The sequence below is a fragment of the Amblyomma maculatum genome, chromosome 1 (assembly GCF_055883805.1).
Source record: "Amblyomma maculatum isolate TAMU_Amacu chromosome 1, ASM5588380v1, whole genome shotgun sequence".
NCBI classification, from domain to species: Eukaryota; Metazoa; Arthropoda; class Arachnida; order Ixodida; family Ixodidae; genus Amblyomma; species Amblyomma maculatum.
The window spans coordinates 182,547,036-182,559,401 of NC_139344.1; the positions used below are offsets into that span (position 1 = coordinate 182,547,036).

The following is a 12,366-nucleotide window of genomic DNA, read 5'->3' on the forward strand; positions in this document are numbered from 1 at the left end:
TAAGTTGTGCTGGCCATATTGTGGACTGCTTTCAAGACAATGTGTGTAATGCCAAATAATCTGAGAAGTTGAATAAACCGTTTGGGGTGCCCTGTTTTGTTTTCTAAATATGCATTGTAATACCATTTAACACAGCTCGGCCACCCAACTTGTGCACACCAGCTAACACAAAGCTTTAGCTGCACTACACTAATCCCTCTGTCACACAAACACTTCCGATCCTCATTGAACTCAATCTGCATTCAGGCTTTCAAGGATTGAAGCATCCGGTGCTACACGGGCGTTTTCAGTCAGCATTGAGAAATTTCCTACGTGGTCCGTCGTCTGCTGTCAGTCGCAATGAGCCTCAAAAGGAAATTTAAGATTGGGGTAATGATTGCACGATTTCAGTGTGCACAACAGCATTCCGCTTTTGGCGCCTCAGGTCATCTAACCTATCTTCCCAGCGGTCAAGTGCTACAGTGCAGTTTCTCTTCCGCTCTACAGTTTCCACGCTGACGCAGTCGAAGAGAACGCCACCTTAGCTTCCACTGGCAGTAGACTACGGTGTCAATATTATAAAATTAGCCGTACTACGAATGTTCTATCATGCCTTTTAATACATTTATGTGTTATTATGTGCAGTTCTATTGCATTTATTTGTTTTCAAGTTTTAGAGCTCGTTGATGACGAGGGTGTCAATGACCGCTTTTGAGTGTGCTTGAAATCTCGAGAGCGATTGAGGAAGCAACCTTGAGTCAAGCAGGCTCGAGCTCAACTGCACTCGACAGTTGCCGTGTGACAACCTCGATCTACAATGAGTTGAATGTAGATCCAGTTCAATGAGGATCGAAACTGTTCGTATGAGAGCAGTTTAACTCGCATCTTGCAGGAACAAGCTATCTATATACACCTTTCCAATAAGTTACTCGGTGCCACCATATTGTTCGCTCCTCCTCTCTGGACTGCTGCAAACCGGCTCTGCTTCCACTGTGCTAGCACCAAATGCACAAAGCAGTCCAGCAGGTAATATGGTGACACCCCGTGACCACTTATTGGAAAGGTGCACACTACTATGACTATGCTACAGTATGCTAAGGAAGTGAACACACAAAAAAGCCAGGCAATCATGTTACTCTGGTAACGTATGTTTAATTGTGGCTGGCCTTGCATATGGCGGGCAGTAATGCATGTACCCCTGTCTTCGGACAAGACAGCAGGGTTGTAAGCATCTCCAGCAAACACTGTGCGGATGTTCGTTTTGTTATAAAAATTTAGGACACACTTGAGATCTGTCTTTAAGCGTATAGCATGGTAGTGTCAACAGCTCCCGTCTGCAGCTTCCCTTGTGGATCCTTGATCGCATACATGCACCTTGCTATTTTATAAATGAAGTGTTTAAAGAACTTTGCTGCAACCTACAAAAAAAAAAAAAAAAAATGCAGGAAGTGCTTAAGAGCTCTAAGATCGCTAAGGCGAACACAACCCGGCACCAGAATTAGAATATGTGACTAATAGGTACGGTGCAGGGAATGCAGCCTTCTAGTTACACACGTCAAATGACAGATCGAATACCACACGCCCATCCTCCGAGGTCCTGTGTATAAGCGCATAAGTGGCCCGAGTATGCATGGGGTTGCCATTAGCCTCTTTGTCACCTCTCCGCGGCGGTTTGCACAGCCAGGATGCCTCCTTTCCTCCTCTCTGCAACGCGGCAACAGAGCACGCACCTGCGAGAGCTCTTCACACGCAAGTTCCAGTATGAAGGACGTTTTTCGATGACAATTTCTGATCACACCTTCTGTACATGACGCACATGAGCCAATTAAAATACAGCTATTTAAATGCCCTCTAAACACGTGAATATAAGCATAATACATAAGATAAATTCTCAGCACTGGGTAAAATATTCACAAAGTATTGTCAAACATGAATATAAAAACAAGAAATTGTAATAAAATCTTGAGGATATACAAAAGGCAGAAAAATGCTCATTTCTTAAACTACAGCTTGAAAATGAAGAAGTCTTTTTTTTTTTGCCTCAACTCCTTCAGCACCATGTAATTTGTTTATTAAATAAAATATTTACACAATCTTGCTATTAGATAATACTAAAATGCAGGTATTTTGATCCTCAATTAAATAAATGCCCATGTTTTTGTTTTGGCTTTATACATAACATAAAAACCTTTTTCTCCGAAATTTGCAGAAAAAATCCAAAAAGTGAAAGAAAAGGGGGCATGAATATCAAATAATTCAGAATACTAAAAAATATGCTACACTGCCTCTTTTATTAGTAGTAAAGATATGGTGCACCTATTGGCAGATTTTTTTTTCGTAGTGCTGTTCGGAAGCAGTGGTCATTCTTGATTTCCTGCAGCAGTTGTTGAGAGTCTCATGTACCTATTCTCCACATCACACTAACAAAATGCAGCGAAGCCCAACTGCCAAGGAAGTAATAATTTACGTTCTGAAGTTCATTTTGAAGGTGTGCTGTTCTCTCAGAAATATAGCTAAGTTGCTGAAAACACCCATTTTTAAGCTCGGCCTTCCTCTACTCATTTTACAGTTTATAGCATTGGCATTTCCAAACCTTTCAGGATTTATGACTGGATTATTTGGTGATATGTTTTCCACAAGGTGGGAGAGTTTGCCATCAAATTTGAAAATCTGCAATAGGAGCTCGGTGTTCAAACTCCACTCGATTTGCTTGAAGAAGTTCCACACTTGAAGTTCTGGAGAAGCCATATCAAGTAGTACCAAGCTTTCATTGCTGCTGAAACCCAGCGAATGGAAACAGAACAGTAGGAACACAAAATGAGCACGTGTAACTGACCAAGAGTGATTAGAGATTGAAACTAAGCTTTTCTTGGCCACTAGCTGAAGTTCGAGGCTGACATTTGACTGATTCATCATCTGAGCTGAACTGAGAGCTAGTAAAATTGTCTTCAAGAGACTTCGCTACTACTCTCATAGACAGAAAACTATAGTAGAAGCAGCAGAATCGTGTGAATGGTGCCAAAGACCTCTTTATTTCGAATAATTTTTTAAATGTCACACTGTGCCAGAAAGAACAAAAAATAAAATAAAAAAATAAACAAGCTGCACACAAACAGAAACTATGGTTGTCACAATAGCCCCACTGCGGTAGTGCAGTGGTTAAGATGCTAGATTACTGTGCCGGAGTACCCATGTCCGAACCCGACCGCTGGCAGCTGCTTTCGATGCAAACGAAGTGGCACCCGTGTGCTATGTGATGTCAGCGCGCGTTAAAGATCCCTAGGTGGTCAAAATTACTCCACAGACCTCCACTACAGCACCCATTTCTGTCTTTCCACTTTGACTCCCTCCTCCCTTCCCTTACGACACAGTTCAGGTGCCCACAGAAACAAGTGACAGATTCTGTGCCTTTCCATCCCTGTGAACTAGTTACTATAATTACTTTTGTCATACTATCTGCCTAAATGGGGCTACATGTTCCAAACACGAAAATTTACGTCTGCCAGTGTGTGAGAACCATCATTCATATATGAACGATTGGCTTAAAGCGGTCCTGAAAGGTATAAGCCCCAATCCCTTAATTTGTGCCGGTATTATCTCACACATAATCGTCAGCATACAACCATAATCTACCACATTGTGCCTAAGACCACCCAACATGGGTATAAAGCTCTGTTTTAACCAAGCTGTATGAATGTGGAGTAGCACGTCTGATACTGGATCCAAGGGTCTCGGAGGGTTCTATTCCACCTCACCCTCTCACCTCAAAGGAGCTGCCTGAGTTAGCAGCTCCAGATAGCGTCGTCCTCTCTTTTCTCGATTCATTGTCTCTTTTGCGCTTTTCCACAATATGAGCTCCAGCCAGTTCGGCCATATCATGTGGCCTCATGACATCGCAGAACCAGACAACCAATCAGTGCATGGCCATGTCACCTGCTAAAGGCATGGTTGTGATTTTTCTCAAGGGTGACGCCTTTTACGCTACCGCAATAAAGCAACCATTCTACAATAAGTCACTCCTTGTGGAGCACTTTTCACTACTGCTGCTGCATTGTATGATATGGGCAGTTCAAATTATGTCCCTTCTGTAAAGAGCAGTTTGTTTGCACAGCCTCCTATCCGATGTGGATGTAGGCTACAATCCAGCACACAACAGCGGCAGGGCAGACACATTAAAAAACATGGCAGCCCTTACGAAAGCCAGCTGCTCTTTCAGCTGATAGAAAGTCCAAGATTTTCCCAATTCTATTATCTTGTAGGCAACGGACAATAACCCGATCAGTTTAAGTTTGCAAGTGCTTGACAGCCCCTTTCTTATAGATTATGGTACTGTTAGGATCCTTCCAAGATTTCAATACACTTGAGGTCGTGAGGCACTACACACACAAAGCAAGCAGTTTTTCTAGCACAATCTCCCTACCACTCTTCAAAGATCTGCAGTTGCCTATCCATACCAGCCGATTTACCCCTTTACATTGCTTCTAAGGCTTTTTTACTTCCTCCATGACCAGCATGACGTACAAACTGCTCACATTACTGCCCGTCATCCTGACTGCTTCAGGGCAATGTCATCAGCAAATTGCAGATTACTGAGGTATTCTCCATCTACTCTTATCCCTGAAGGCATATCACCTAGCACATAGTACAATAGATGCTGTCAAGAGAGTACAAGAAGTGGCCGATTCCATGCCAAGTTACCTAAGACAATGCCATGTTTTAGACACCATCACACACGGATAACATTTTCTCGGAGAACCACAGCTGTGTTACCTCCACACCGGATCAAGTTTTCTTCTATATGACAAACTCTCCAATAAATGTCAGGCCTGTTCAGGTATTAATATGTTACTTTAATTCGCAAGGCTAGAAGCTAGACTGGCAAAAAATTGCAGTCACACATTTGTGCTTCCCACCTCCCCCCATTGCAAATCATGTGTTCCAAACCACCCACAATGATTTTCAAATAATAGCACATCAGCAACGGTGACAATATTACACAACAAGGTTAAATACATTGCAAGCAAGGTGTTTTAAACTTAACTGGGAGCACGCTCTAAACCTGTGGAAGCAGTGAGAGTATCCATTTGGTCACACCAGTCACAGCTCACTCCACAACTGAGGTGGCGGTGTAATCGAACTGGCGGAGGGAACTCGTTCGTCGCCACCAAGAATTCGTTGCCTCTGCAGATGTAAATAAATGAGAGTAATACTGCAATTACATTTAGTTTGCATAAATTCAGCAAACTCACTCACAATAGAATTTGGTTCGAGTAAAACAAGTGAGAGTGCCTGCTGCAGAAGGAAAAAGGTAGCAACGAGACTGGCTGTCAATGCTAGCACAAATACAAATATTTAGCACACTTACAAAGCACTGAAATAGCAACAAAGAGACTAAGTTAAATCACTTGTGCAGTAAGTGCCCAATATGCTGCGGCTTGCATGGAACTGCAATGGAGAGTGCTTATAGCAGCAACTGCCAAGCTCTTTGACAGGATTACGAGGTACTCGCAATGGTGCCTCACTCTCCCACAAAACATGCCAGCTCAGGTTAATTATTGCTCTCTTTTCAAATAAGCTGTCAATGGCCTTGGCAGCATTGGAGCAGGCAAAAGATATATATATATTAGGGAACTCTGCAGTAGCAACATGCATCCAAAGTGTTAAATCTATATAAACAAGCTCAGTGAGTTCCACCAATGCAGTTATTTCGGCAGTAAAAGGACAGATATTGTCACAGGCATGAACCTATGCTGGCTGAGGAGTAATGAAGTCACTTTCATTGCTGCATACACCGAAATGTGTGAGTACTTGACAGTGGAAGGTCTGAGCAAATAAGCACATGAATTCGGTCATGTATATAACCATACTTTTGTAGCCATTTCATGCTGTGCAGTAGGCTTGTTGCACTTCGAGGCTCAGTCCGCACAGGGCCTACTTACGTTTAAACTCTCTCAGCTGGCCAGCAACCCCCCTTTTAGCAGTCCGCAGATATTACTCATGTATTGCAGCACTACCACGTATGGTCTGTACAGATGAGTGCCACTTACCTTCCAACAGTTTTCCGAAAGAAGCCCGACATTTTCTATGGGCTGAGCCGCTCCATCGGTTGAAGCTGCGAGGAAGGCAATAAAACCCCGATTATAAACCAGCGCGTTCACGCTGGCGCACGCAAAAATGCCTTATACTGCCCAAACAAATATAAGCGAACTCAGAAATAGTTTTACGTTATCTTTTAGTCGCCTCATATGTCCCAATACTCCAGTGCATCCGGAAGACAACAGCAACCGGCGACCGATCGGTGCACAGCAGCAGGAATGGAAGTTGTTCCAAGCGCAATGAAACGAGATCGTGGACGCCATTAAGCAGTCTCGTCGTCTCCTCACGCCTTCGCCCGGAGACTGTCGCGCGATAGCGCGATTACGCCACGTCAATAATTGAGGATAACGCATGCTTGCGCTGCCGTGCAAAAACTCGTTAAAGAAGCTGCAAGGAGGGCGATGGCAGAAAGACGACAAATACTTTACTTAGAGTTCGCGGGCATGTATGTACGACTCACCGCAGTCAGTAGGACTGCACCGAAGGCTGCGCCCTCGAATTTAAGGCTATAATCCATGAACTGAATCCGCATTTCACCGAGTTTGCATCTACCGGGATGATGGCCCGCAAACTGCAGCAGACCGACGCATGAAAGACAACCTAGGGTGCCGAGGGCTCGCAAAGCGCAAATGCTCGTTGTCTGAAAAGCGCGCCAGCCTTCCTTGTTTGGGCCATACTTTGGGCGGCTCAGTGAACATCTGGGTTTGAGGCTTACTTCTAGAAAAAAACAAGCACTAAAAGCTATTTGACGTCACATCCGTCCAGAAGAGCAAGATATCCTCCTTTCCACTTTGGTCCTGGGCGCGCATGCGCAGTTCACGGAGCCGGCTCTCTGCAAGTTCAGGTTCTTGAAGTAAGGAGCGCCCATAGCATCAGCTAATGATGGACGTACACTCGGGAGGACAAAGACAAGTTTTCTCATTGAACTGTTGGTTAATGGACTGAGGCTTTCCTTTCATCCCGAGCAGTTTGGCTAATTCGTTAATAAAAATTTGCTGGTCCAATTGTGGCTGTGCAGTACTGAGAATTTACTATCTACGTGGTAATTTGATAAAAAAATGCCTGAAAATTTGAAGAAAATTATTTCCTGCCGAGGAAAAATAAAGGAATCCGGGTTGATTTTCTGTACCTGGATGTCTAGGAAGAGAAGCATTCCGATCCGATATTGATATTGCATAACGTTTTTTACTCACTCGCACTCATATCTACTCTCGCTCACAACCACTCACTCGCACTCACATCCACTCCCGTTTGCATCCACTTACTCTCACTCACACTCATCGCCGCTCCAATTTGTGGCACTCACGCGCACTCACGTCCACTACCGCCCACATCCACTCACACTCATCGCCGCTTTAATTTGTGGCCACTCACTCGCACTCAGAATATATGGCCACTCCCATTCGCGGCCACTCATTCGCACTCACACTCATGGCAGCTGCCATTCATGGCCACATCACTCCCACTCACGACCACTCTCATACGTGCCCAGTGTGAGTGAGGCGATATGAGTGCACTCATGAGTGCGCCGACCTATGCCTATTCGAAGTACACATATTCGCCAACCACTTCCAGTGCTTACTACCTAAGTAAACTGCTGTTCCTTTCCGGGGATGTTGAATATTACGTCTTTATATTAATTTTTGGTCCTACCTTTCTGCTTTTCTTTTCAGTCTCTGAATACTTCCTCAAAGCAAAGTGTGAATAGAAATGGGGAGATGGTGTCTCCTTTCCCAACGAGAATTTTATTCTAAGGAGGACTGATTGCTGTACAGCCCCTATAGTTATCTTCAAGTATTCATATGGTGGCTCATATACCCAGATTTCACAATGCCTCCATGACTGTTGAGGTTTCAAGAGTCAAATGCTTTTTCGCAATCAATGAATATTCTGAGCATTTTTCTATAACCCAGTAGTATGGATTGAGTACTCTTTCTGAAAACCTACCTTACCATTTGGTTGATTGAAGTTTGAGGTTGCTTTGAGATGATGAATAGCATTACTAAAATCTTGAGTTGTGCTCCAAGCAATCTAGAAGGCGAAGACCTCCCTAGTTTTTCTTCAAAATTCAGTTATCTGCCTTATTACTGGTTGCAAGTTTTGACCCCGCACTGGATATACTGTCATTTGTTTGGGTGGGGCTGCCTAAAAAATGATTGAAAAACAATGAAACTAGTGGGAAGGAACGTTAACTACAGTATCCTTTTGTTCAGTCCTCTTTACAGGACTGATAGATGCAACCAGGCTTTGGAAGATCAGAAAAAAGAACTACGACTGCTCATGAATTCAGAAAAATCCGCAGCTACCTGTGCGCTGGGTGGATGCAGCCCCAATTTTTTACACAGCACGAGTGTGGCTTCACATACCAGATCCATGTCATCCTTTGATGTATAAGTATAGGATAGTATATGTATTGTCTTGAGAAACAAATAACCAAGCTCAACCTCATTGCTGTGCTTTTTGTTTGCAAAATTTAGTCTTCATAAATCATGTCAAATTAGCATGTAGAACAATGCTGAACAAAGTTCATCTTTATTTGAACAAACTGAAACTAGCATCAATAAAATTGTGTTCAGGCCTACACAAAATTTAATTAAGTAGGCCAAATTTCATATATATATATATATTATAAATGACATGAGAACTAAGAAAATTTAGGGTACTTAGATTATGTAACATTTTTTCGATTTGTCTTCTTGGGGTACTGTACTTTACAAGATGTGTTGCTATAATATATACCAACGAGGAGTGTAGTTATCTGCAAGTTTTCCTGCCAAAATGTCGAATTCATAATCTGGCAAGGCTTGAGAACAAAGCAAAAACATCAGGTGGCAGCACTTCAGTTGCTTACCCCCTCTCCCTCCACCGAAATGGGCACCTGAATCTGCCCCTGCTAACATGGTGAATAGACTGTCAATGACCTTAGTGGCATCATTCCCTCCTTCATTGCCTGGACAGAGAAGTTTTATATTAATGGGACATAAATACCATGAATTAGTGGAAAACCATTTATTTCCAACAGAAAATGGTTGGTCCCCCCCTGACCCTTCGTGGCTCGCAGGCCTATAGTGCAGTGGGGGTGGTGCCGCTTCAATGCTGGAGAGGAGGTCTTGTGTGTCCCGGCAGCCTCTTTCACCAGTTCGATGGTTAGGAGCTGGAGCTCAGGGTCCAAGCTACGCAGCAAGGTCTCCTGGGCTTCTCTAGAATCTATTTTGTGTGCTCCCCCGGGGGAGAGACATTCCCAAATTATGTGATTGAGGGTCCCTTTCTCATCACAGTGTCCACAATTAGAGTCATCCGTATTAACAGAGGTCATATTAATGGGGTACGACTGTATGCCTTACGATGTACTGCACATTTAGAGCAATGGCAACAATGTACCAATAAAGCTTGGAATGTGCAAACTCATGTTTGAACTCAGTGTACCTTGAAAGAACTTGTTCTGTTGAGGGGGATTAACATCCCAAAGCAACTCTGGCTATGAGGTTAGTAGTAGAGGACAGTTCCAGAAAGTTTCAACCACCTGGGGTTTCTTAGTGCACAGACATCGCACAGTACACGAACACCTTGTTTTTCACCTGCATCCAAACCTGCCCACAGTGGTCAGGATTTGATTCAGTGTCTTTGCATTCAGCAGTTGAGCGTTGCAACTACTCTGCCACCGCTGTGTGGAGAAAAACTTGTGTGCACCACCTAACTCCAAGCATTTATGATAAGACTAAGAGAGTTAACACACAATTAAAATCCAACACAAAAGCAATTGCACATTTGTCCCCATGGCAAAAAACTGTGTGTAGCATACAACTTTAAAATGAACACCTAGCAGTCAAACATTTCCATTTTCTTAAGTCATTTGCACACACCTTGTAAAGTGTTAATGAAATTTACCCACCACTGAACAGAGCATTAAAAAATCCAGTAGCCTTCTGCTGCCTTTCATAACCTGCACTAAACATACTCTACAAACCAGGCAGGCAGAAGAAAATATGCTTCTATCCAAATTGTTCAGGGCAGATGAGCTGAAAAAACAAAGGCCACTAAACCATGCATGCTTGAGCACACATGTGCGTGTACACATGCAATCATGAGTTTGTTTTCATGGCAACCAGGTAATTTTTGAAACCACAAACAATGCATTGCAGTGCAGACAAGAACAGTTTCAAGTTCAACCACTTTTATTCAGCTTTGTTTAAATTCACACATCCTCCTTCCCTAAGGTTGGGCAATGTGGCTTACCATAGACAGGCACAAACAAGTCTATAAAGGGTATGATACTGCCCAACAAAGCCCCAACTTCTATGCTTTCATCATTGTGCCTTAGCATTAATGACTTTCTAAACGTGCAAAAATGGATCCAGCTAAGGCCAAACATCACTGTCTATGCAGCGCCATCTGCCTTGAAGGCAAATGCTTCCTGCCATCTCGGCAATCAATATAGTGACGATCTAGGCTGCCATGACCATAAACCACCTTGCACCTGAACAATGCCAGAGTGTAGCCTTGCTAATGTTCCCCCATTAGCACAGGAACAATGTAGGCATGTTACACAATACCAAAGCACAGCCTTATCATAACTACAACTTTGGTTAGCCTTGCACAAAAGACTTCCTTGAACAGACTGTTTGTTCCATAATGCTGAGCTAGTGAAACAATGTAAACACAAAAGCTAAAAAAAAGTGTAGCCCCCAGAAGTGCATTAGTGGACAAAATTTATTTAATTTACCTCTTGGACACAGTCTGCTTCTAGTGCAATGAACAGCGTTGCGAAGGGGAAGGGTCCGCAGAAGTTAGCCCCTAGACATGAGAATGTGGCCACCCTTTGACAGTGTTCTCCCTCATAAAACCAGTAAGAGGGGAAATGCTCCCCTCCTCGCATCTACCTCTGCTTAGGCAAGGGGAAGAGAGCACCAAGATACTGGTTTCCTTCTGCTTCGACATGGCATGAATGCTGTTGCCAAGTTGTGTTGGTTCTTTTAGAAAAGAAGCAGAGTGATAGCCATCTAGGCACCCTCCAGCCTCTGGGAATGAAGATCACACCCAGAGTGCAAGCACATACCAAAACAAAAGCAACACAGAAAGATGTAAACACATACATTCCAAGCAGTAACAAGGCAAAATAGCAAACAGTGAATGGGAAGAAAAGCTTCACACTGCGGTAAACGTTACAAGAGGCTAAACATGCAAAACAGTCAATGTGAATGACTCCACAGTGTCAACTTTGAAGAGAAAGAAAAATCTAGCCTTTAGGCCATAACAAAAAGCACAAGCTTTTTTTAAAAAGCACTACCACATATAGAAACCTCTTCACTATGCATGCTGACGCCACATACTCACAAAAGAGACATAAGATGGGGCAGGAAAGAAACAGAAAAACCGGGAGCAGAGCAGAATGGCAGGTGCCTGCATGGAAGACTGGGCGCCTTCTGCAGGCACCGGCTCTACGGCTCGTATGCATTAAGAAATGCCGCTAGCAGAAGAGATGGACAGAGGAGGGGATAGTCATAAGTATGAGGGTGGGGACAGTGCCACGCTGGGATTGGCCTCATTTTGTGGCAACAGGGGGCAATCAAAAGAACCACTTCCCAAGCAGGACCCCTGCGAACATCATGAGAAGGGCAAACAGCGTCATTAGCAAGGGAGACAATCCCGATGGATGAGCCATTGACATCTCCTTGGTGCGGTGCGTCATTTGCGATGTGGTCTCGGGCGCCACATGAGAGGTCACAGTCTCCGATGTAGCAGCAGTCTGCAGCATTCGCTGCCTTAGGCCATCCTCCTGAAACCAGTTTAATGTTCGTACAATCGACGGCAAAAGTTCTTTACCTTCCCAGCAATAAATGGAAAGCCCACTCAAACATACAAGGAATGCTGCACTAGAGAAGGCTCTACACGCTGGGTCAAGGCTTACCAAAAAAGCATTGGCCGAATGTAGGTCCTAAAGTTTGGGTCATTTTGCTGCACAAGTTTGTCTTGCCAAGCTTAGTAGCAGCCATCACAGATTGCCCCGCTGCATTTATAGGATGCTTATTGCACCTAGACTTCGTCTAAGCCTGCGCGTTCACTTGCGATGCGCCGACAGCAGTTACAGCCATCGAACACTGGTTGCCACCCGCTGTCTGTGTAACAATGAGCAGCGAGACCATCAGAACAGGCACAAAACTGCCGACCTCAACCTCCATCAAAATGGCAATGGGAAGTTTATGTAAAGTGACTTTTTCTATAAAATATTACTTTTCAGACTGCCCATTTTTCAAAAGCGCTGCGGTCCTTAAAGAGCGGGCACCCTTAAAT

General features: G+C 43.8%; 1 protein-coding gene and 1 long non-coding RNA gene across 4 annotated transcripts in view; both read right to left on the bottom strand.

Moving 5' to 3' along the window:
* Positions 1–573: 573 nt before the first annotated feature.
* LOC146205062 (uncharacterized) lies at positions 574–6,839 on the bottom strand. 2 transcript variants are annotated; one of them, XR_014704116.1, is made up of 3 exons: positions 6,027–6,839; positions 3,743–5,160; positions 574–1,397 (listed from the first exon to the last, which is right to left on the bottom strand). It is a non-coding gene; the product is annotated as an uncharacterized LOC146205062 (long non-coding RNA). The 2 variants fall into 2 exon arrangements; XR_014704117.1 differs by lacking the exon at positions 574–1,397 and having other exon boundaries at positions 3,003–5,160.
* A 3,393-nt stretch (positions 6,840–10,232) lies between these two features.
* Positions 10,233–12,366, bottom strand: part of Vap33 (VAMP-associated protein 33kDa) — a 51,858-nt gene continuing 49,724 nt past the window's right edge. For both annotated transcript variants that reach the window (XM_084589755.1, XM_084589754.1), the window contains one exon: positions 10,233–11,851. In XM_084589755.1, coding sequence (XP_084445881.1) covers positions 11,642–11,851 — 210 coding nt within the window. In that variant the 3' untranslated portion in view covers positions 10,233–11,641. The remainder of the gene's footprint in view (positions 11,852–12,366) is intronic.